The sequence below is a fragment of the Aulonocara sp. 'chitande type north' Nkhata Bay genome, linkage group LG9 (genome assembly GCF_057382095.1).
Source record: "Aulonocara sp. 'chitande type north' Nkhata Bay isolate Kocher_YH1m ecotype deep benthic linkage group LG9, A_spYH_male_GT1.1, whole genome shotgun sequence".
In the NCBI taxonomy this organism is placed as follows: domain Eukaryota; kingdom Metazoa; phylum Chordata; class Actinopteri; order Cichliformes; family Cichlidae; genus Aulonocara; species Aulonocara sp. 'chitande type north' Nkhata Bay.
This window is the reverse complement of record NC_141352.1, coordinates 17,983,782-18,009,794: the sequence shown is the minus strand read 5'-3', so window position 1 is coordinate 18,009,794 and position 26,013 is coordinate 17,983,782. Positions and strand designations below refer to the sequence as shown.

Genomic DNA, 26,013 nt, shown 5'->3' with positions numbered 1-26,013 from the left:
CCACATGTGGTGGTTACAAATCAAGTGTGCAGACATTTGTTTAATCACATTCAAACTCAAAACGTTTTTCTAATTGTAGATGTTTGCAGATTTGATGGAAGTCTCTTTTTCCTGGCCCAAGCAAAGCATCAACCTTTGAAATAAGTGTTTTTCATAATGTCCTCTCTGACTCACTCACACGCACACATCATCCTTTAAATACACATACTATTGCTAATTCACACCCATCAGTTATGTATGGCCTTTAACTGATCCCTGATCTCCCAGCTGTTCCTCGAATCTGATTCTGGGGTCCACTGTCACTTCCATCACTGAGGAAGTGACCCCCAACTGTCCAATCCCATTTTTATCTCCCATAAAAAGCTCTTCTGCCCATTTCATGTAAGTTAGTACAGGTTTATGTTATGTTAATGATGATTTGTGCATGACCCACGTACCCCACTTCTCACAATGTTAACACAGTGAATCCAATTCCTGCTCCAACACACCGGATTCAGATGATAAGCTGGGTTTTAACTGTTACAGTTACCTGATAATAGATCATTATTTGATGTTGTCCTGAGGCAACACCAAATGCTCTTAGTAATGCTCTTAGTTTTAATACATTCATTTCAATATGAACATGTAAAAAAATTATTAGTCTTAGTAGTAGCTGGTAATGCCTCCTACACAGATGTGGTTCCTAAAAGGATTGCTCCGCCCCCATGGGTCAAAGGTCAAACCTTCTGCTAACCTTCATTTTATTGAACTGTGACGTGTTTTCCCAGGAAGTTGATTCTGTTGATGTGGACGTTGCGTTGAACACACAAGACATGTGACATGTCATTAAACAAAAAGGAAAAAATAAGCAAGTTTTAAGGGACAACGTAACAACCCAAAATTTGGTTTGTTGGCTGATGATGACATCGTGGCATAAGGTGCCAAGGGACTAAAATGAGCTTTGGAGCATGTATTAAAACTGCATATATTTTAAAAAAAAAATCTGTGCTGTAGACTGATTTTTACAGTTTTTTATAGACAATGTAAAAATCATTTGTAGAAATCACTTAGAAATTAAAAAGTTAAAACTTCCCAACTTTTTTGTCAAAGTCAGGAACTTTGAGGTTTGCACCACCTGACTAGCCTCAAAATAACACTGTGTATTTAAACATAGAGTCTGCATTGACATGTCACCGATAAATGTAAATCCAATATTCCTGCTTCTTTTATTAATATGTTGGCTTGCAGCAATTCAAGAGGATACTATTTTACCTTTCAGGTACTGAAAATGTGCTGGTGCAGCCATTGCTTAATTCTATATGACATGTTGTGTTAGGAAGATAATGAACTGTTTGTTTTTTCCTTCTTCTTACCTTCAAGTACCTGCTGTGGCAGAAAATGACATCATGAGAGTGATAAAAGGATCACAAAAAAACAATAATGTTGGAACAAGAGAAGCATATATAAAAGGAGCTCTGTGGGGATGAAAAGAGCTTCAGACACTCCGTATGTACAGTGTGTCAAATATTAGCAGACAATTGATTCATACTTAATGTAATAATAGTAATTTTAACAAAATCTCTCGTTTGCCTAATCTGTACCAGAAGTAAAAGAAAATAAAACACTGAGCTTATGATAACAACTATTTCTTGGCCAAATGTGGAGTCTCGCCACAAGTGTGTTATGTTTGGAAAGAGTCAGGCTAGATTTTTTTTCCCTGAGATAAGCTTCGGTTGTGGCTTCGTATTAAGTGTGCCGAGATGAGAGTGGTTGTCACCTAACTCTCTGGAAGAACACAAAGAAGCACATTTTCTACAATTATCCTTACTTTACATCGTGAGCGTGTAACTCTTTATCCTCATCAATTAAATGTAACCAGATTTTTAGGGATCCGCTACATAAAGCTGCTCCGGTATCCTTTATTCATGTGTGAACAATAATGCAGCCCTACTATAAACACACAGGGTCTCACACCGATCACCCATTCCATATATCTTCTGTTTGTAATGATCCTATAGGTCAAAGATCACTATTTTCTCTTTCTGATGGAGATGTGGCGTGAGGCGTGAAGTGGCAGTCAAGCATGAATCATATTATCCTTGAGGAGATTAATGTATCTGAGTGAATGAAGGGGGTAATGGTGTAGATAAAGGCCACATATTTTCTTTTTAGACTGGGATTAACTACTTTTTTTCTACTGTTTTCTATCAGCTACCCCCCAAACCCCATTTTCCACATAATCAACCAATTTCACCATATGGCCATAAAACTTCACATTTAGAAGTGCGTTTCAGGTGTGACTTCCTGCTTTGACAGCTACTCCTATGCGGTAAATCAAGGTAAACACTTGTCTTTCAGAAACAAAGCCCTCCATCATATCTGTTCTCCTGAAGGTTGCTTGAAGGACACAAGCGAAGCCACTGTCTGGAGAAACAGGAGGTTCGAGGGAAGTGCTTCTCCACAACCGTTTGTCACTCTGATATCTGGTAAATGTGATAATTAATACTGTAATTTAACTAAACCCACTCTGTGAGGTCTGTAATTAAAACTGATGTACCTACTTAGCACACCAAGCATCACAGGTGGGCCCAAATTAATCTGCAAATAGAGCTAAATTGCCTGCGCTTAGCGTTTTCGTCAACGTCACTCACTTTGGGGGGAAATATCTGTAATTAATTCTGATATAACAAAGCCATAAATTTGAGGTTAAATGCAGCCTTGACAACAGACGCGATGACAGCAAGAGACCTCATCTAGTCGTCCCAGATGGGATCCAAGACTCTGCTTTCTCCCGAGAATTTGGCCAAGAACTCTTCTGACAACTGCTTGCTGCATCAAAGAGGAGATATTCCGTTTTCTTGTATTCCCTTTCGGTCTTTTTCAGCTTTGAATAAATGGGAGTGAAGCAAAGGTTGTCTTGCAGGCTACAGAATGGAAAATGATGTGATTAGTTTTGGATGGAAGCCAAATGAATGAATGCATTTTTGATTTTTGACTGAAATGAAGCTGCAACCACGAGACATTTCACAAGCTCCTGCAGTCTGAAGGCATTTCTGTGTGATTTTACTTTATGTGTCATGCGTTACTGAGCTTTTCAGTTCGTACACCCTGTTGCACAGATAGCTTGGTAGATACAGGTTTGTTTGGTTTCTTTTTAAATATGTCAGGATCTTATTTTTAGTTTTGCAAATTCATTGCCATAAAGATCAATTCACAAAATGCAGCCAGAAAACCTTTCCACCTATAAAAAGGGTTTCAAATCAGCAACTATGAAGATGTGAAATTTACATAATAGATAATGTCAAAAAAACCCAAAAAAAACAGGTGTATTGAAATAAAAGAGACCTCTACTATGAATGTGCAGTATTGTTCACTGCTCTCTCCTGTGTTTTCGCTTTGCTTGGTAGACACGGCACAAGCCGGCACACCGCTATTGTTGAGGAAAAATAATAGATTAAACTGAACGACAGTCAAATCAGAGAAATAATCGCATATTTATGAATATTTAATATGGTCATGGCAAATAAGGCAAGTAATTAGGAGTTTCCATAAATTAGCAAATTGTTATTTTATGTTAATGAGAGATCTTCAGCTTTTTGCCTTATGAATAATTTATGAATCAACAAAAAAAAAAAAAGTTTAGCAGGAAAGGAATGAGGAAGTCTGACTGCCGTGTTGATCAGACACACGCACACGTGTGTGGAGACGAGCAAACACGCAGCTTTCACTTCAGTTCCCATTGTTGTGTTCAATTTGTCTCTGGGTATTTGTTAGGATGGAGATGGCAGGTTGCGCAAGTTGAATGTACAATGCGGCCGGGTGTGGAGTTGTTTTGGAAGAAGAGGTGATACTGGCATCACGAGCAAACGCCTCTTCATGCCCACTTTATAATACAGTAGCCTCTATTCCAAAGGTAGAGAAGAGGAGAGTTGTGGGGAATGTGGGTAAACTGGTGAGTATTGTAGTGTCAGCTGTCACATTTTTTACAAAGCTTTTTATGGATGAAATATAGTGTGAAGAATGAAGATCCAGGCAGGCTGGACGGAAGGGGGAGGGGGGTCTCCCTAAACGGGTTAATATAAAGGCGGAGGAGAGGAGTGGGTGGGGCAGGAAGGGCAGCGAGTCAGAAAACAAGAGCAAAACAAATCTGTGAACTGGAACTCAGAGAGCAGCCACTCAGGAGGGATTAATGAGAAGTAGGAGGCTGTGAAATTATGTGGCCTTTGAGTGGGGAGAATGGCCCTAGCAGAGCATGGCCCTGAAATGAGGTGAGACAAACTTCACCTGATCCACAATTAACGGCATCATGCGGATGGGTGGCACGGAGACACAGCAGGGGAGGGATGGATGGGAGGAGGTGGGGTGGGAAAGCACAATTCACTTTTGTGGCAAATTATCACCCCTCTAAAAGGGGCACCCAGAAGAAAACGGGAGAGGGGGGGCTTAGTGAGGAGAGGAAAGGATTTTACACACCTGTCCTTTTTTTAAAGAAAAAGAAAGAAAGAACGACAGACAGAAGCAGGGATGAGAGGAAAGATTTATGGTTAGTGAGGACAGACAGTAGCTGGGGATGGAGACAATTAACAGTAGAGAAAAAGCATGAATAAAGAGTGAAAGAGTGAGAAACAGTGGAGGTAAATGGGGCAGAGTTGATTGCACACAGGGTGAGGAGCAATAACAGGAGCACGAATGATTAAGTGGTGTTAGGGACTAGGAACACTTGTTTGCAAGGACAATCTTTGTGTGCTTTTGTTGTCTGCCGGCCGCCTTTATCTTTGTGTAATTCTCCGTCTGATGAAATGTGTTTAAAGAGATGAATTGGGATCGGAGGAGCCATCCTGACATGATTATGAGGGATTCATCTGCAGCCATCTGCCATCGTTATGAAGGGGGGGCTAGCAGAGAGATAGAGAGAGAGAGACATGGAGGGAGGGAGGAGGGAGGGAAGTGCAGACCTTCTGTTCGGCAACCCTGCCACAGACCCACCATTACACAGGCCTCTGGCCTACAGTTTAACATGAAGCCTTGGTTTGTCCCAGTAACGTGAAGGTGAGTTTTTTTTTGTCTAATAAAAGAAGCAGAAGTAGGTCATAAAACTTGTGCACTTGTATTTCTTTTACATGAACAGCACTCTGAAAGAATACATGATGTTAAATGCAGAGAGGTGATAACTGCTCAACCCCAGGGGCACAGTCGGGTATGCATAAAATCAAACTTTATTATCTTTGTAATACTTCCCAGGTACCAGTGGTATTATATTCTGTCTTGGAAATGGGACCTACAGACTACATCATATTCACACACCAGTTGGAGGAGAGGGCACAGCAGATGGGTCCATTGCTCATCACAACGTCCACTTGTTCTAAAGGGGAAAGCGGGGGCCTAAGACAGCATGTCTTAAGTTGTGTAATAGGCTTTTAGTGTCACAAATGAAAGTCACACGTTTGCTTTTTTTTATCAGGTTGATTTTTTTTTCTTTTCTTTCTCTTTGGACTGAGAGATTATCTCAGGGATAAATATGGACTTATAAGCAAACTGTATAACATAAACCAGGACTGCCGGAGAGAGGAGGACAAATTTAGGAATAATAATATCAGAATTCATCACTTTTTCTTGAACGGTGTTCATGACTAATGTGTCAATCTCTGCTGTGTGACAGCAGTTGCCATGGCATTTGGCATGCAGTTTCCCCCCATTGTAAAATCCTCCTCTGTGTTATTTGCCTCTATAATTTTGAGTGGGCTTTTTTAATGCATTGACAGCTGCCTTCTTTTTTATGATTACTTTGCTCCAGTGTGAAAAATCATACAATTCTCCTTCTATTTTAACAAAGCACCTATTTCATTCTTGCCCACTATACGAGCGTGCCATCACTTCATATCACAGGTCAACGTTATGGCGCTTAATTATGTGCCGGCTGCTTGGGGCTTCTAATAACCTGTCATTGAGGGAAATTTGAATGTCACACCATTTTGTTGGGCCCTAATGGCAGCAGGCAGATCCACTGATGAGCCGTTTTGGGACAATTACAGCGGATATTCAAATCACTGGTCTGGCTGTGTGGTGAACTGCAGTACGACCTGACAGGGGTTTGACCAACGTTGTGCGTGCACGTGCACGCGCTCACGCACGCACACACTTGTTGTGGGCTTTCTCGACCCAGCAAAACCACGAGGAAGCTGCTCTCCCTCCTCCACAGAGCTAGTGCTGAAAGAGTTTCACTGTAGCCTGATCGCTTTTATTATCCGACTAATCCAGATATCAGCGATTTCATCAAGCCGGGAAGATATGCATGTCATGAATTATTTTGACACTGGGACCTTTTAATTTTCGCCGGCAATATTTCATCCCACCAATCAGCGCCTGGAGTGGTTGTCGCCGGGCGGACGCGGCGGTGTCAGAGGACGACACTCCCCCCGGCGGATCCAAATCATCCGGGGAACAATAATGAGCTATGGCCACAATTATGAGTTGCCTGTGTGTGCATGCATCTCATCAAGGACTCCATGCAAGCTGCTACAGGAAGGGAAGCACGCAGAGGTGCACAATGTAAAAAAAAAAATACATATAGCACATCTTAAAAAACGCACTATAGGATGGGCTTATACTCAACTAGTTGCTCAGTCAGTAATGGAAATAACTTAATCGCTGCTTTGCGATTGTTTTCATTAGATACTTAAAGTGAAAGAGAAAGGGTTAAAATGCTGGTTTAAACTTCCGCAACACTGCATTTGAGCGAGTGGACACAGAGAACAAGAAAATCTGCAAAAAAAAATTTTTTAAATGTAATATTTCAATAAATAACGGATATTTTATGTCAAAATACAGAAATTTCCTGTCTTTTTACAAAACATTAAATTAAAAATAGTTATTTTAAGATTGAATTGACAGAAATTCTTTTGTATTTTAACAGATGTTCTATATTAAACAAAAGACATTTACACGTGTAAAAGCAATGAAATAACCTAACAATAAGGTCAAACGCTGTTCTAATGCAATTAACTAGGCTTAAAAGAAAATTGCTGTTATTAGTTCGGTTTTATTATTTGATTTTGTGCAAAGAATTTTGTACTTTTGCTGGATGATTAATGTAATAACATGATATACCACCCATTTAAGAATGTCAAAATTATGTTCCTAAACTAGTAACTGTGTTTGTAATCACAACTTTTTACTGTTGGTTTTTGATTATATCAGCTGTAAATAGGTTTTTGCGTCTATTGCAACGCACAAACCTATTTACAGTCTATCCCAACTTAAAAAGTAACTTTTACAGTTTAATACTACAAAAAGTTCTGGCAGCCATTCTACTTTATATATATATATATATATATATATATATATATATATATATATATATATATATGCTAATATTTCTGTAGTAAAGATTGAAACATTGTAATGCGCTTCAGTTTTATATTTCCATCGCAGTCTTCCATTCTGCATATGGATGCACACAAAACATAAAAGCAGCTTATGATGCATTTTGCAAAATGTGCCTGCACATTGCTATCCCACCACTAACATCATATGGTTCTTACATAATAGTTAACCAGTATTATATAACACTGACAGGAGCTATTCCACTTTCAAGACTGTACCCCGTTTGGGCAGCTCTTATTTTTAATATGTAACCTAGGAAATGCAGAAAATGTGCTTGTAACACAAACTCTTTAACTGAAATAAAAATTTGTAAAATTTTCTGATAAAGCTGCTCCACAATGCCAGCGTGAGCTATAAGAGTCTATTAATTGTTAACACAGCTTTTGCCAAGGCTTGCCAGGTTGTATTATGTAACTATAATGGCTTAGTTGTAAAGTTAGAAACTAATGTGCTGTATTGCAGTCCTCAGGTTTATAAACAACATTTAAAGTAATAGATGATGTATTCCACATTAATACATATAAAGATACTTTTTTAAAAGATCATCAGTACTCTAAACAATTAAAATCAATCAAACATATTTTTTTATATATGTGTTGTCCTCACACGCTAACAAAAGCTACATCCAGTTTAAACTCACACAGCATTACATTCCCGCAGCGCACAGGGCCTCAGGTCTTAGTGTGATATGTGGACTGTGTAACTTAATACTCTGTGTCTTTACCCAGCTCCCTGAAGAGCGGGTATTATGTGAGCAAATTGGATGCTCAAACAGTCAGTCCGTGACCTTCCCTCATCCTGGATGTTGACCCCCGTATAAAGAGAGACATTACATCTCGTTACACAACAACACGGCTCAGGCGCTTCGCTCCAGATAAAGAAAAATGTCTCAATTAAATCTTCACTGGGGCCCCCTGCCGAAGAGTTATCGCTGCCCCGGTAGCGCTGATCGCTACACTCACACATCCTCAAAAGTTATTTGACATAAATTGCCAGAGTCACATCATTTCCTGCCACACTCTGAGCAGGATTTACAGCTGATCCCATTGACTGGGAGCTGAACCTCCAATAAAATTCCTCAAGAGCCCGTGGGGCCATGAGATGCACCTATCTACCCTTCATCAGACCCCTCTTCCCTGCTTGCAGATTAACCATGCAAATACACACAGGTGGGAGGGTGATACCGACAAAACATTTATGCACATTTATGCAACTGGGCTGATATGAGGGAAGGAGTGCGCACAAGACAGGCTGATTGGGTTTTATCTGATGGGGGAGATTAGAAAGGAGGGAATTGGAAGAAGAAGAGAAAAAAACCTAAAGGAGAGTGAATTATCTAAAGCTTTAATTGGAAAATGAGAGGTGAGTGCCGCCCATTTTCTCTGGAGGATATCAAAGCATATCTCCTTATATTAAAGAGAAAAAAACTAAGAGTGGTAAGGTCATTGTTAGACAAGCATATCAGCTCTTGGAAAAAAAAAAAAAGTAAAGCTGAAAATGGCTTATCATTAGCACTAAGGGCACTGAAGAGAAAGGTGTGCACTTAACTACAAAAAACAACCTTATGGCTGCATTAGTTACGTTAGCCTCGCAGATATTAGACCGAGGTGAATAAAGCGCATTAATGGCTGCGGTCTCTTAATGGTCATGATGATTCTTGCTCAGGTTCAAACCTACCAGATGGAAAGGGAGTTTCAGCAATGGCTTTCAATAATCATCTTAGGTCATCTAATTACAAACAACGTTTTCATCAGGTGATGAGATTTATACTCGGGACCACTCACTTTCTTGTTTGTCGTCTTCCCCAGGCTGCTGTCTCTCTCTAGTGGTGATGCGTGAGAAATAGGGACTTGTAGGCCTTTCATAACAAAAGTCTACCATCCTGTGAACTGCTGTCTGCATAAAATACAAGAGATTCGCTTTTGAAATAATCAGGGTAACATGCCGAACTGTTGCCTCTATTAAAATAGTGAGAATGTGCAAGCTTTTAATGTGCTCAGAAAAAAGCTCCAACTCACATTTGTACAAATGTCTCAATTTTAATATCCTCATAATGGGGAAGAAACAACAGCTAGTTAAGTAGTCAGCGAAGGCAGGAAGGTTATTTGTTCATAAACAAGTCTGACCTCCTTTAAAATCAGCCACATTAAGTATTTGTTTCTCTTTTTTTGGCTAATATATTGATTTGCTTTCTGTTCTTCACTACCATACTGTTTGTTTGCCTGTCAAAGATCATACCTGAATAACAAAGTCAAATAATGCTGAATTTACAAGCTGTGTTAATACTGGTTTTTATCATTTCATTTCACATTTCTTTCATTTTCAGGATATTTTCCAATAAAAAAACAAAGCATTAGTATAAATTATAGCCTCAGAAGACTAAAGTTTTCTGTCAACATTAACATAAAAATGTTATTTTAGGTCACTGTTCATGCAGATGATACAGCAGATAAGTGAAGGCCTTCTCTACAGCTTGGCACAGCATTTCATTGGAGGCTCAGCAGTAGCCACATCAGCAGTAGTAGCAGCAGCAGCGGCTTCAGGGCCTCCAGCTGGGGTTGGCTGCTGCCTCTGCCTGCCTACCAGCACTGAGGCTTTTGGGGGGGGGGGGGGGGGGGGGGGGGGGTAGAGTTGTGGGCAGGATTGCCCTGGGGCACGTCGCTCATGCACCAGTAAAGAAAACTGAAATTCTGTGCTAGGAATGCTTGCTGCCCTCAGCGATTTGATTTCACAAAGTGAGGTCTGGAGCGCTGGTGTGAGCACTGCACATGGCAAGAAGAGGAGTGCAGATGATAGGTCAACGAAATCTGTTACAAAATGAATAAATAAATAAAAACTCAGCAGACAAAATTTGATTTGTACCTTTATCATTATTTGCATTAACAGTGTGTGGAATTCTACATTTTTAAGATCTGCATACATTATACTACATCTGCTGACAGTGGATGTCTGTACACATGAAGTTACATGTCTGAGGACTCAGTGGTTCTCTGACAACCGTACAGCTGTGGCAACTCTAAAATTAAAAAGAATTTACACTTCAATCAACACATACGGACAATTCTGAACATTGTTCAAGTATTTCTTCCCAGTATGAGCCCAGACAGAAAACGTTAGAACAAAACCGCACATGGAGGTTTGTGAAAACGGACACGTTAATGATGCGACTTTAATACTGCTCACAAGTCTTGTTTTTTAGCTCACACCTTCTTGTTCAAAAATGTTGATTTTTAGGCTGTTGTTGAACTACATTAAACACATAAGTGATTATTGCTTTAGGGTTTACGGTTCATCAGTTGAGGTTATTCAGTTCGAATCCTTGCCGTTCATCTCTTTGCCACCTACGCTCCATCAAAAGAATAAAAGACAGGATGCTCGAATATATCAAAACAGAGTGATTTAGTTTTAAGGGTTAATTTCTCTTTTAAAGCTCACTAAGAGGATTAGTGTTAACCGTCTGAACCTCATAATCCAACTTAAAACCATTATTACTAAAACTCAAAAAATCCTTCACATGTATCGGATTTTAGGGAATCAGTCGCCATTTACAACACATACATAACCATACCTTTCTTACACTACTGCTCCTATGCCAGCGTTACTAAATCCTCTATATGGATGTGTGTGTGTGTGTGTGTGCGCGCGCGCATGTTCTGTTGAGCATGCACCAGCATGATCCTTGCTTTAAGGACACTGCTGGCTAAACTGAAAACTAACCTTATCATCAGGAGCCGCTAAAATACTGTAAAAAATGTCAGTGGAAGTACAGGTAACACTGGAAGCATTTGACAAACACACAGCTAATGGGTTTGTCTTCACCGTGCTGATACACGGTTCCACTAAAAGCTGAAAGCAAACGTAGCCTAAAGTCGACAGTCACTGCAGGGCTCGCGGTTGAACACTCCTTCTGATTAGAAGACCAGAAAAGTCCTGGTTTCAGACACAAACAAAGACATCGAGGGCTTGTTCGTTAATCAGCCAACAGGCCGGTTAGTTGTTCCTCCAGAGTGCAATGCAGTCTAATACATCTGAGTCAATGTGTCCTCTTGCTGGTGTCTATTTACTATTTCTACTGAAGTGACGTCCCTTAGTGGGCAGAAAGCCGGGGGAGGGGGCAGCTGCTGCCAGCAAACAACAAACATTAAACATGCTCGGAGCTCTCAAATAGTTTGAATGAGTGATGAATAAATAATAATTACAGTGAAATGTCAAAGAAGGCACACACAATAACCAAGGAGGTCAGCATCAGGCAAATTGGCACAGAAGTGTAAAAACATGCTTTAAAAACAAAAGAAAAATGGAGGGAGAGGCAGAAATTACATTATTAGGAAATTACAGGATAAAAATATGAAAAATATGTGTTAATGGGACTATGACTGGAATTAGACATCAGGGGGAAAAAAATCATGCACAAAAAAAGAGATCACTATTTTCAAGATACACAAAAATCGCCTCAAAAAATTAAAATAAACCTGCTGCAACCCAGTCGACGCAGCGAGACACACTCCCAGAAAGCTATTTGGTTTCATTCAGTCCTCTGGCTATGTCTTTTAATTACATATGCAGCTAGTATATAGTTGTGCACATACAGCCAGTAGTGGGATGTGTAGCTCGTAATAGATGTACGCAAATTATTGCAGGCTTCACCTGACAGTCCAGCTCTTGCTGCACACGTGTGGCTGGGCTCTATGTGCTTTGGAGCTGGGAGTCTAGACTAGTGTAGGGCTGTGAGGCAGGCTGGAGCCTGGAAGGAGGCTGAGAGATGCTAAGTCTGCAGCTGGATGGTACCTTTGACAAAATAGGGAACAAAGAGCAGATCACGCGAAGCTGTCACCAGTAGAAAGAGCGTGACAGGAAGTTGGCAGCCGTACTGAGCCAGCCCATGCCGTCAGTGATAGATCCTACACGTGTGACAGCTTTGTCCTGCTCCTGGGAGGGACTCTCGTCCTCAGGCAGGTAGTCTGGGATGTCTGTGTTTTCCTCGACCACCACCGCTGAATCCTCCTGGAATGGCACCACCAGCTGCACACAGTCAGGGGTGGGAATCAAAAAAGTGAATAAAGTGCTTTTTTAAGCAAATACATAAGATTAGGTGGGTTAGCATAAAGCTCAACTGTTTGGCAACAGAGTCTAAAACCACAGTTTAGGTTCAAATACAGCAGTGAGACAGGTCTGACCCCTGCTGGCTGCACGGTAAACTGCTACTTTCTTGTAATTACTAAAGCAATAATCACTCAAAATATTTATAGGGTAATAGCTTATTTTTTATAGAGTTGGTAAATTTATGCTCTTTGAATGTGGGCCACTGAAGAATGGGGACTATTTGCTGTAAAAGGTGCAACAAGGACTAGTCATGTCTTTGGCAAAAAGCAAACTAGCCTACAGGCTGAGGCAGAGATGTGACTAGCTAATCATGTCAGTGTGAATAAGTCTCAGCCAGGGGCAGGGGGATAGACTCCCTGTACACAGATAAACACAACATACATCGAGCACACTGACCTATCAGCTGGAGGCTTCAAGGGGGAAATCAGTTTTATATAAAGGAGTTTAATGTAAACAGTGCGAGTCTAACATTGCTTTGATTCCCACATCTAAGCACTCCGGTCCTCTTTACCTCTCCTCCATCCTCTGTCTTCACCACCTGCTGAGCCATCAGTACTTTGGTGGAGTTAATGGCCGTTCCCAACGCCTAGGAGAAGAAAATGCATTTCATTTCAAAAACAGTATGCAACGTGATGATACTACTGGGTCAGCTAACCTGTGCACAAGTGCATCTGGTACCAGTATCAACATGAAATATTTGCCATCCAACAAATGTGATTACTTATATGTGACTTGTTAAGATATGTTCTGATTTAATATGCTAGGAATGACAACTATTTTATATTTAAAATACCAATTTTAAAAACCACTTCCAAGACTGTTAATGAAAACACGAATCATCCATAAATTAATACATGCTTTCCAAATGAAACTGGTATTAGCCTTAAAGTCAAAATATGTGTCCCTGAACTCTAAAAGAGATTTTCTGTGTCCGGACAGACATTTTACCTCAGCTTTAAGGTCAGAGCGGATCCTGACCACACATCTCTTAACAGCCATCTGGAAGGTAAAACTAATGACTCCTCGAATCTTCAGCAAGGCCTCCTCACACAGGCTCCTTCGAGTCTGAAAGCAGGAAGGGACACAGTGACCATTAGGAACAGAAAGAAGAAGAAATTCTCTCTTAGATATACATTTATAAGCTTGAAAATGTGATTTTGTTCAATTTTAACTAAATATTTTAATGATAAAATAATAAACTGCTATTTAAAACTCACTTTTGGGAAACAAATTATAGATTTTTAGTCTCTAGCTTCAACAGCGTTGTGTGTTTCTGCTAAGGAGACAGAGAAGCAGCCCATCAGAGGCCGTCTGTCTGCTGTAATGTAATCGGGCTAGGTGAAAGCTTCCTGGGGAGCAGCATTCAGCTTCAGGCTCAATGTCCTGCTGTTCAGAGGCTGACATTTACAACCTGACCCCTCTGCCCTCTTATCATGTGCCAGATAGACACCCTTATGATGTTTGGCAAACACTGTGATTATGGCAGCAGCAAACATGAGACTCTTGTGCACTGTGGACATTTGGTATGTGTCTGGACCTGACAGAAGCCTGACGATACGCTGTGTTAAGACTTCAATGGACTTACAGAATCGTCCAGTCCATCGATGTGCAGCACGACAGTTTTGGCCCTCTTGTTGTTGGAGCCCAGGAAGAAATGGGCTTTGCGCCGGCAGGAGGCGGCAGCTGCCTCGGCCTTCTCAGCCTCTTCTTTACCAGCTGACTGCAAAATCTCATAGATCTCTGAGGCCAGCAGTTTGGTCTCCCCAGGTGAGGTGCTCCTTCAGTGACAAAAAGTACATGTACAGATGAGTTACTAGCCCACCTGTGAAGTTTTTGTCAAAAAATTCCCAAGTGCATTTTAATAGTGCAAAAAGGATTTCCAACATAGTTTCCAATTATATTAATTTTAGAAAGCATAAATTATTTCTATTTTCTTTAAATTACCAGGTTCATTATTATTACCTACCTAAAAAACTGAGCTTTGTTTTGTTTTAGCCATAGCACTCAAGACTCAAAGCGTATAAAATCAAGGTAAATGTTGCCAGCTCAGAATTGAGAAAAGAATTGTTGACGCTCAAAAAGCAGGAGACAGACACGTTGAGTGAGAAGCGTCTATTAACCCCAGAACAACTGTCAAGACATAAGTAAATGACTTCGCCAAGTTAGGAATTTTAGTCTTAAAGGAGACAATCACTAGAAACCTGCACAGCAATGGACTGCGAGGTTGTAGACCAACAAAAACGCCAATACTGCAAAATAGAGACCTGACTTACTAAGGATAACCAGGAAAAAGATTATATATATTGGAAGCACATACGTTACTCAGAAGAGATGAAACTGAAGCTCTTGGCTAAAGAGATCCTGCTCATGTTTGAAGAAGGGAGAGGCATACAACCCAAAGAACACCATCCCCACACATTAAATTGCTGTGGTAGAAGTATGCTGTGGGGATGTTTCATTGTGACTGGAGCTGTGAATCTCATCAAGATGGAAGGAATTATGAGGAAAGAAGGATATGGGAAGGTTTTAACAGAAAACCTCAAGCAGTCAGCAGCAAAATGGCTCAGTGCCGTCGCTTCCGACACAACAAGAACCCAAAGCATACGTCGCCCCTGGTAAAGACCCACCTCCAGAAGACCAAACTGAATGTTGTTGACTGGCCTGCAAACAGTTTTGACTTGAATACCACTGAAAATCTGTGGAGTGAACTAAAGACCAAAGTCAGTGCAAGGAGACCATCAAAGAACCGTGAAATGTTGTTGATGTCCAAGCAAGTGGTCAGCGTCACCCAGCAGAGCAGAGCTGAAACTACCTGATAAGTCTCTGGATGTCTTTTTAAGTACATCTGTACTGAAAATAAAGGTGCAAAAGATGAAGTAATTCTGATGCAAAGAATAAATCAGCTAATTTAGGCTTGTGAAAATGACAATTAACGTGAATGAAAGTAGAAACGGTATTGCCAAAGCCTGCATGACTCTGTAGGAAGTGTGAACTGACTCATAAAACTGAAATTAATTAAGAGCTGCAACAGACAGAAATCTAGAGAATTAAACATTTGAAAGTAAGTAGCCCCTTGCAGGTATCCAAATTCGGTATGAAAGCCTCTAACAAGCAAAGTATATACGGTGGGTTTCATGCACTGCTTAATAATCATCACATCAAGATCTATGTGTAGCTGAAGTCTTTCATTACATGTTTGATGTTTTTAATAGTCTGAGTCTAAAGTCCACTAATAACAGTCAGATAGAAATATGCTGAAGTCACTAGTTGTTATTGTTTTTTTGGGTTTTTTTTTTTTTGGTAATGCCAAAACTATGTTACGCAGGTTTAATTCTAAGCTTTGTAAGCATCCCCATTGTCCTGATTCTGGAAATTAACAGGCACCCACATTCACAGGAAGCCTTTAAAGGTAACTCCTCTTTGCATCGCTCTATTCCAAAATTGTTTGTGCAGCTATTTAGTGCAACTAAAGACAATGTTGCCATTATAGACACAACAACTGAAACACAAGTTAATTATGCCTATTCTGCACTGCCGTCAGATTTGCTACTGTCCATTTTGCAAAAATCTCACAGCAAAGCATAATATTTCACGGGCAGCAGCTTTTTGCAAGAAATTCATGTGAGGTCAGGAGCCATTGTTGTGCCAGAATTTATATTTTATGAGGGATCCTGGGTTACTCCCGCAGGCTATATTGCTTCATGTGTCACCAAGTCATCACTCCTTCCATATTAACCGCATATGACATTAGCTGTCTGGCACTGCCACCCTCTGGGAGCCTGACGGTCCACAGAGCTGTGCCACACATTCCTAACGCAGCTCTGCAGAAGCCTTCCAGCAAACAAAACACTCTTATGAGTAAATTCATTAAATATACTTAATACTTAATAATAATCACTGAAGAAAATGAGGCTACCTGAGAGCTTAATGACTTAAGGGTTTAAAAATCACATTCACACCCGTTTTGTACAACAATGCTAGACACTTCCCTTTAGCCATGTGTTCCCACTCTGTCCAGCTACGATCGACCTCCACTCAAAGTCAGCATGACTGGGCTGTAAGCTCAGAACCTTGCTTCTGTTCCTGCAGGGCTACTGTTCATGCCAACACCTACAAGCTGGAGTGACTGGCTTACTTTACGGTTAGCATGAGCTATTGCCACAGGTGCTTCTAGACACTCAATCAGATAAAAGCAGTTGTCTCTCTTAAAAATGACATGTTTATGATCATGTTTTTAAAAGCAGATCTCATTATATGCAATGTTCTTCTAAAGCTTTTAAAGGACAGTCAACACAAAAAATTAAAATTACCATGTCTGCAAGATATTCTACTTACTGCAAAACAAAACAAGTGCTAATATACGCCTACATCAATTAGCACATGCACAAAGAGAACTTTCAGAGACGACAAAATGGATTTAAATCTGTAACGTGCAAAACTGCATTTTAAGCCTTTGTCACCCTATTCTAGTTCAACTTTCATCACACATTCATCCTGACATGGCAAACAGAAGGACATCAGCCTGCCTGGAAAATTCTGCAGCGTGGCAAACACTGTCCATGCAAAACAATAAAAAAAAAAAAAAAAACATGTTAAAGGTTTCATGTAAAGAAAATGCACTGTGAGCATGTGTGTCCGTGCTCTGTGTGTGTGTTTGCATGTGTGTGTGTGTGTGTGTGTGATGGGAACATGGACTTGCTTCTGCATGACATTCTGCAAACTCAGCATCATGCCCAGTTCGCCCTTCATCTTCTCTCTGTTGGCTCGACATTCTGCCAGGTAGCGCACGGCCTGCAAGGACAAGGGCAGCTGTTATCTATTTGGCCATAAAAGCTGAAAGACGCTTTGTGATATTAAAAGAAAGAAAAAGAAAAAAAGGCACGACTTTAAAAGGGGCATGCATGTGCAAACATTAAATGTTACATAACCGATATAAATACAAATGTACTGCCTTTGTGTTTACCGGGTAACCGAAAAAAGTAGTTATATAAAGCCACTTCAAATGTGTGCACACAATGTGAACGAATGGCTATAGAGGAAGTCGTGAAGGGTGGCTATGTAAAGCATAGTGTTTACACCACATCAAACAGCAGATGTCCCTATTGTGCAGTGTTTCCAAATATGGACCTTTTTTCTTTTTTTCTTTGATATTGCGCCATGTGCAAGCTTGTGACTGAATGTTACACACAGGTGGAAAACATGCCCTTTAAACTGTCACTGAAACCTGTTCTGACACTGCAGGACAGCAGGGGAGGTTTTCCCTTACAAACCAAGTGCTTTGTGTTTTATGTGACCACATACTTACCAATAGTGCAGAGTAGACAACCTGTGGATTTGGATGGTCCAAAAAGAGGATAAGACCTGGCAGACAGCCTTGGTCTTCTACTATGGCTCTTCGGTTCAAGGGGTCTGCGGCAAGATCCCGCAACTGGTTCACCACAGTCAGTGCATCCATCTCTGCACTCATGGTGCTTCTTGTCTCGATGCCACACACATTAAAACAGTCTCTTCCTAAAATAAAACGATAGAATATTTTAGAAAGCGTATGTTGAACAACTCAGAGAAGCAGCTAATTTTAGTTTTTAAAAGACCTTTTCTAATTGAAATCTAATTTTCACATCTTTTACAATTTGGTAACATGCTCAAAGATATTCGGTTTGGGATCATTTAAAGCCAAGCTCAAAGCAGTGAATGTTGTTGACAGTGTGGCCTTGCACTAGACTAACTCTCTGAATAATTTCTTGCCCATTAACTAGGGAGGGACCTTAGATCATGTGATTCTTCTGTTGTTGCACAGAGAACAACAAAAAACATTTGGTGATGCTCTTTCCAGACTTGCAGCTAAAAACATCTATATTACACAGGTAAACGAACAATCTATTAATTTGGACCTATAATATAATTTTATATATATCACTTTAATTTTTATTAGCTTTATTGAATGTATTCATTTTGCTAGTCATATTTCGTTGATCTCTTCGTTCACGTTTTTATTTTAAAGTGTATAAAAGTCTATACAGCTTTATTTTTTTGCATCCAAGTCACTTGTAAATATTTATAACTTGATGTCTTTAGAAAACAAAGTTGGGTTGATTGTAAATCTTACAACGTTTAAACTAACTTGCTGCAAACCTATGTTAATGGTACAATTTCTAATAATGTTATGCGTTGGCGGCAAGTTCTAACTACTAAACACTATATCAGCAATAATATGTGTAAAACGTACAGTGCAATCTGACTGAGAAGTGGATTATAACTACACAGCTAGACATGTATGATAGTTGTCATACTATCTGAAGATCGAGTAGTTTAGCGTTGTATGAGGCACTTGAACCAGTACTTTAATTTGCGCTAACCCAAATACAGATGCTCCTTTCAGTGAAAAGACACTTTCTACGACCCCTAACCTCACCTCAAATCACGCCCTGTGAGACGGTCCGGGCTATGCTAGCTAGGCTAGCAGGCATTACTTGACAATTGGAGCATACCTTCCTGTCAGTTTTCGTGGAAACCAAGAGACAATTCCCCGTGACTTCGGCTACGACGGATTCAAAGACTGCGCAACCACAAAAATCCTACGTTACAAACAGCTAACCCCAAAACAAGAGAAACGAAATTATTTCAGTAACGCCAGGCCTGCGCCTCTATCTCCCCTTTGCCTGTTTAGCTAGCAGCTGTGCACTGCACTGTTTGTGTTTTGTGGCGAGCAAATGGGGTACAGCTGTTTCTTCATAAAGGACATCCCATTTTTCCACCAGGATCCCAACAGTTTAACTGTGACATAGCTCCGTCGGGAAATGTAGGGAACTATAACGAACGTCCACATATTTGCTAGCATGTGGTTGGATGGTCTAGTAGAATGGACTGTCGTGATAGCAAATCACAAGACAGATATGTTTTAGAGTTCAATGCTAATTGGTGACTTTCTTTGCCAATCAATTATAATAACCAATCGTGAGGTTAATCTACGTAATCGTTTTTTTCAATTGGCTCAAAATGCATTCCATAGGTCCTACTATGTTAGCCACTATCTGCTGTCCATGTCCGTCGTGTTGACAAGGTGGAAAAATTGAGAAAGTTATTCTACAAGCGCAAGTCCGGTAAGTTGGAATGGAAGTAAGGCACATACTGATCTTTGGATGTGAATACAATATAAAACACGTGGTGATAACTGTCTCGGGTAAGTTATAAATTATTATAAATGTGTGTTTCTAGGTCAAATCCTTATAAAATTCATCGGATTGTATTAGCTAGCCAGCTGCTATCATTAGCCGGTTAGCATAAATGCCCGCTAAAGTTGAGACTCACTCATTTAGCTTAATCATACACTCTATAAAAACGTTGGTCTGTGTTAAGCTCAGAGCGCTTGTTCCCACGCTTAAATTTGTGGCTTATTAATGTTATATAGAAAGGGAAACATATAAATATTCATATCAGTGAGGATTTACAATGTAAGAGCAGCCAAATTGCAAAAAGAAAAAACACATTGTAAATTTTAGGGAAAAAAAGAAGATCGTTTCTAATTTTTAACATAGCAGAGATTTATTTATTTTTTGTTCCAGAGCATCTTAACGCTGTTATACTGTAGATCCACAAAGTTCTTCCAGTGCGGTTGTTGGTTTAAAGTGTTGTGTTTGATGGTGGTTGAAACTGACTTTCTCACTCTTGTTTTGTATTTCTTCTAGATGACTGGTTGGTGATGATGATGTTGATGTTGGCACGTGTGCCAGTGTACCCTTGAAACGCACCGACAAGAATGAGCAAAGAGTATGCAAGGATGGAAATGGACCTGGTATGTGAAAAATTTGATTAAACACAGATATTTGTTGTTAGTCAGGTGACGGTTACACATTGACTGAGCTGTATTTAGTTGAATAATAACTTGGCTGTACCCAGTTAAGTTATTATTCAATTGCTTTGAATTGAATTATTATTGCTTTTTCTGTTTCAGGCTTTTGGATCAGTGAAGCCTTATGGGTCCTCGAGAAGTATTGTGAGGAGAATTGGTACAAGTCTCCCGATTAAACCCTGTCCCAGGGTAAATTTTCAGGTGAGGCCAAGTTACTCTCATTAGAGCTTTTTAGTTTTGTCTTATTTAAGGCAAATTAGAATTGAAAGGTTTTTTTCTTTTTCTTTTAAGACAATGACATGTTGTCTCTCTTATGAGTCATTCCTTTCTCTTCATCTGTTTTCACGCACGTCTCTCCTACCTGCTGGAGTCACTGCCATGTGACAAAATCACGTCCTCTTCAACTTTTGTTTACCTCTGCTCATCTGACTGTTTTCACTTTAGAACCATAAACAGTTTGGGTGAAGGGATATTTGATTACCGCTCGAACACTGACTTTAACCTTTAAGAATTTGATTACCATTTTAAAAATGTTAAAAACTGGCTCGCTGTTCTTCACTTTCCTTCAACTCTGTGCTTTTCTCTTCTTTTCTTCTGTCTCCAGCTACCCTCCGTAGCTATGAGGAATGCAGTATGTCTGCTGTAGGTCAGTTGGTTCAGCAACCTTCAACAACCTTGAGCTGACTAATTCCTACTGAGCTACCTGAACCTTTGATTAACAATGTGTAGATGCTTTTCCTCTAAACTAACCTTATTTTTACTGAATGATTTTCTAACATTAGTTGTTGTATGTGTGTCTGGTGTGCTATCATCAGGCTTTTTTTTTTTTTTTTCCCCCTCTAAGCATTTTTTTTAAATCCTCCTCCTCTGATAGCTTTATCCATACCATGATGAAGCTGGTGTCTTGATTGGCAGCAGGAGGCAGAACTGCCTGGTGGCCACTCTGGCTGATGTTGCATGGATCGACAGGGATGAGGATGATGAAGACGACTACTTTAGCAGGCCGAGGTAAGACTATAGTCTGTAGAAAGATATCTCTGAATCAGGCTGAAGACTTAAGCGCTTGTAAAGAGTTACTAGAAGCAGACAGTTTTATTTCAAATCTGCAATGGAAACAGGTCGGGGATCCCACCAGGACTCATGTTTCGAGCCCAGCGGCCTCACCCTCGCAGAAGTCGCCTAAACCGCCAGAACTCTCTACCCAGTATGCATCATGGAGCTTTGGATTCACAGGCGTCAGCTGCTGCCAACAACGAAGCCATTCAGAAGATCAGTGCGCTGGAGACTGAGCTTGCAAAACTCAGGGCTCAAATTGCACAAATTGTTCTGGTTCAAGAAAAGAGTGCACAGCCAGGTACTGCTTAACAATTCTGTTACAATTTTTTTTAAATTGTATTTAAATTTTTTGCAACATACTAAATGACTGTATAGTCTCTTATTTTTCTCTTCATATTTAACTGTAATAATGGAAATGTCCCTCTAGATGGCAGCAGAGTGTCACATGGCGTATACTCTATTTTCTTTCTTTTTTCCTCTTTCTTTTGTGTTACATTTGCTACTACCACAGGGGCACCTCCTCCCCCTCTACCCTGTGGCAACCTGCCACCTCCCCCACCACCTCCACCACCTCCCCCTCTTCCACCCCCACCCGCAAGTCTGCAGCGGACATTTTCGGCCATTGAACTAATAAAAGAGCGTAGAGGGAAGAAGACATGCGGCCAGACAGTTTTGGAGTCAAGACCTGCCGAAATCCCCAGCATGCTCGATGTCCTAAAGGACATGAACAAAGTCAAGCTGCGATCAGTGAAAAGGTAGGCCTCTGCTTAAGACATGAATGAGATACATTTGGAAGTGATGAAAAGTGGCCAGTGAAGTGTTTCTGAGGTGTTTGAAATCTCATTAGTGAATGCAAGTGCTAAGGGCCTTTCACACCAGACGCACAAAATCCAGGCGTATCTTTTGTGCATCAAAAATATTGTTCGGATTCACCTTTTGTTAATGCAACAGTTCACACCGGCAATATAATTTCACTTTTCTCATTTAGAAAACTTGATTTATTTATTCAAGATGAATCTCCATTAAGTCATTGACTTCATGCATTACTTCAAATTCAACTTCATGTTATCAGACACATAGTGTCGTCTTCTGTTTTATTAAGCCGCTGCTACTCAAGATTTTTTTATCACGCTACATTCCTATGTAGTGCCAGAGCTACTGCATGCCCATATTACAGTATTGTGTGCTTTGGTCAGGCTGTTGGAAAACTGATATGTGTAATCACATTGAGAAAAGTTAAAAAAGAAAAAAAAAATAGGGGTGGTAGATGTTGTTTGCCAAAAAATGGGTCATTTTTGCCCGTTGCTAGGTGGTTGCTAGGCATGTAGTGGCTAGGCTATTGTAGTGAAATTAAAACAATGGGATGCTTTCCTCAGGTGTTTTTAGGTGCATAAAGGCTAAAAACACGTCACTGTTGCTAGGCGGTTTCCAGGCTTCATAATACAGAAAGCATAATTCAACTAATTCAATCAAATTAGATGATGTTATCATGAAAATAATGCAAGGTGTTGTAGGGCCGTAAACGTTAAGATCCTCTTAGCATGTTGCTAGGCAACGTGATGATGTTCTCATTGTACTATAGTGATAGTAGCGCCCATGTTTATATGTTCCCTATTTCATCCTAGATCAGTGGACTAATCTTGATGAGGTTTTGCATAAACATTGCCTAGAGCACCTGTGTGACGTACACAAATATTTTATACAAATCCCACAGTTGTACATATTTGTGCATTTGAGAGTTCAGTTGAGGACCGAACGGAATGTCCCACTGTAGAGCAGAGTGGAATGTCAGATGAGAACGATATGGCACAATAAAATGTATGATGGCGTACCTGTCTGCCAGGTTTGCTTGTTGATAATTTTTGGAGGAGTTCACAGAGAAAGAATCAAACACTCAGTGATTTGGTGCGTTACAGTAACATTGGTAAATGCCCCATCACCTGTGTGTGTTTACAGTCGTCTGGTAGAAGATGATGCCAAAACAAAGTCCAAGGAGCCGGCAGATGCTGCATCTCTCATCGCCGAAGCCTTGAAGCGCAAGTTTGCTCATCGTCATCGAAACGACAGTGAACGAGATGACACGGAAGAATTCAAAATTCCTGTCATAGAAGCGAAGCCTCAAAAAGAAACCATTCCGGTGAGAAATGTTGATGTATTATAAGGAGGCTTATATTAATTGAAAAAAACAAAACAAACAAAAAAACAACTTTTATTATCGAGAATAAGTGAACTCAACACCCCAGATGGTCTGTTACTCAGAACCATGCATGAAGTTGTTCTTCAGAACAGTTTGTAAAAGGCCTGCCTTGTCAGAGAATATTTGGCAGGTGTTTGGATGAACCATCTATCACAGGCTGACGTCAGTAAATCAAATCTGTAAATTACAGAACAGAGTGGTGAGGAGAAAACAAATCTCAGAAAACGTGTAACTCGCTGTGGAGTTCTCAAAGTTTTGTATTTTGGAATTAGCTTTTAACTTTTTGTTTTTAAATGAGTTCAGTTGTGTCCACAGTGGGTTTGCTTGTTATTTTCACTGTTAGTCTTTTGAAATGTTACTGTATTTGGCAACTATGTTTTCCAAGTTGACAAAATCACATCATTTTTTTTTTTTTATTTGTTTAGAATTTTTCTCATTTTTATTTTAGTAAATTGCGATTTAAAAAAAAATAAAAATTATATTCAGTTTTAGTCTTTAGTTTACTTTCAGTTAACTATGATAATGTTTACCAGCCTGTGTAGTTAGCGTGTTGGAAAACCACTCCTGCTGTTTTTATAAGTATGAATGGAAAAAAAATGTTTCATCAAACCTGAAACATCCTTTAACTTCAACCATACTGACCTGATGTTTCTCTAAAGGATGCTGATCGGTCAACACTAATTGGTTCAGCTACAAGTGAACAATTTGAAGCAGAACCACAAGCTGATTTTTATAAAAGGGCAAAAAAAAACTTAGCGGTTTACAAAAAAGATGAGTAAAATATTTAAAACTCCGTGTTTGTAGATGTCAGTTCAGATGGCACAGATATAATTTTTAAGAAGCATTTCAGGATCTTAATTCATTCTTTTGTCATGCAGTTGTTTAAGTGCTCTGCAGATTTCTCATGCACTTAATTCTGCTGTGTTCTGTTTTTCCACAGTTTGGGCAGCACATGTTGAAAGCAACTGGAAAAAGAAAGTTGGTCTGAACAGACAATGTAAGCCTAAGGTCCAGATGTTCTGTAGATGCATTGAAATTCCTTTTTATCTAATCTGTTTCTTTGGAAGGACAAGGGATTTTTGCCGGAATACGACCTCAAGTCTCACCAGTCATCCTGACTGATTTTGCACTTTTCTAACTTATATTAACCTCTTTCTTTTAAAGACGTTTTATTGTAATTTGTTGTCGTTGAACTGAAGGTCTTAATTTTTGTGTTCAGTCTGTCTCGAGTGAAAGTTGATTTTATTATTGAAACTTTGGGTTTTGTTAAACCTGCGCCTCAGCAGGGCTGATCAGCTTCCTATCTTTTAAGGCTGCATAAAAGCTGAAGAGTTCATAGAAAAGGAAGATTTTATGACTTGTGCACTTTGTTGCCTGACGTTTAGACTACTTTATGATTAGGATCTGTTTATATTTTGGTTTAAGTGAATAATTTAGTTTTTAACACTTAATTATGGCTTAGATTCGTCTCAGTGTAAATTAATGTGTTATCAGTCAGGTTTCAGTGACGCTGGATAATATTTCATCTTCTTCCCAAGTTGCCAGTTTTGCTTTTAGCTGGTTCACAATTATGCATATGTTTTTCTGTGTGATTCGCCTTTAAGAACCAAAGATATTTCACTGAAGCCCTTCAGGATTTCGCCTTTCAATACCAAATTTTGCATTTCATGTCCCTTTTTTTTGTCTTTTTGAAATTAACTGCTGCTGGATACTTAAAGGTACTGGGACACATGCAGCGTTTTGTTTCTACCTCTGCTAGGAAACACTCTCGTAGATTCAAAGTTCAGCAACAACACTAAAGAAACACTACGCTGACACGATACTGCGAAGCTCTGTATTGACAGCATGTTTTAACAAATGTACCCAAAGTCATTAGTATTGCATAAATCCTGCTTTCGTGTAGAGGTTCATCACATTTCCAAGTCTGGATTGGATTCAGAGGCATTCGAGGTTTTTAGGAAGTGTTTTGTTTAATTAAGGAATGCACATTGTTACTATTTGTGACTATTATGTATGCCATGTAATTGCTGCTGAACATCAGCTGGATTGTCTTTCATGGGGAAAGTGGAGTGGATACGTCAGTAGTAATTGTTTTTGTTGAAGTTGTCTTACATAAAAGTTAATTTATCAAACTAATAAATAAAATGTCTATCCTGACCTGTTTTGTTGTCATTTTTGCTGAAGTTGTGAGTTGAAGAAATTATATGATGTTTTGGTCATTTTGAGGTTTTTATCTGAAAATCCATCATTGTGTGATTTCAGATTAAATAATAGACTTAAAACAAACAGTCAACCTGGAAACCGACTGAACATTTTATAAACCTATTATTGTTCAGCTGCTTAACAAATATCTAATCAGCTGTTCACATGGACGAAACCACAAAATCCCATTTACTTCCTCTAAAACTTGCATCTCTGCATGCAGTGTACCCTTAAACAGCCTGCC

General features: G+C 39.7%; 2 protein-coding genes across 4 annotated transcripts; one reads left to right on the top strand and one right to left on the bottom strand.

Annotated features, from left to right (window-relative positions):
* Positions 1-10,212: 10,212 nt before the first annotated feature.
* armc1 (armadillo repeat containing 1) lies at positions 10,213-19,248 on the bottom strand. Of its 2 annotated transcripts, none has more exons than XM_086306206.1 (7): positions 18,878-19,248; positions 17,771-17,976; positions 17,165-17,256; positions 14,051-14,243; positions 13,414-13,530; positions 12,977-13,051; positions 10,213-12,384 (listed from the first exon to the last, which is right to left on the bottom strand). In XM_086306206.1, exons 2-7 carry the CDS (start codon positions 17,930-17,932, stop codon positions 12,193-12,195), a joined length of 831 nt encoding a protein of 276 aa, XP_086162332.1. In that variant the 5' UTR covers positions 17,933-17,976; positions 18,878-19,248; the 3' UTR covers positions 10,213-12,192. The 2 variants fall into 2 exon arrangements, with proteins under 2 accessions (XP_086162332.1, XP_086162331.1); XM_086306205.1 differs by having other exon boundaries at positions 18,954-19,245.
* mtfr1 (mitochondrial fission regulator 1) lies at positions 18,749-25,718 on the top strand. 2 transcript variants are annotated; one of them, XM_086306204.1, is made up of 8 exons: positions 18,749-19,645; positions 20,151-20,257; positions 20,417-20,515; positions 21,189-21,322; positions 21,433-21,668; positions 21,882-22,125; positions 23,327-23,507; positions 24,508-25,718. In XM_086306204.1, exons 2-8 carry the CDS (start codon positions 20,222-20,224, stop codon positions 24,553-24,555), a joined length of 978 nt encoding a protein of 325 aa, XP_086162330.1. In that variant the 5' UTR covers positions 18,749-19,645; positions 20,151-20,221; the 3' UTR covers positions 24,556-25,718. The 2 variants fall into 2 exon arrangements, with proteins under 2 accessions (XP_086162330.1, XP_086162329.1); XM_086306203.1 differs by having other exon boundaries at positions 18,751-19,565.
* Positions 25,719-26,013: the final 295 nt, after the last annotated feature.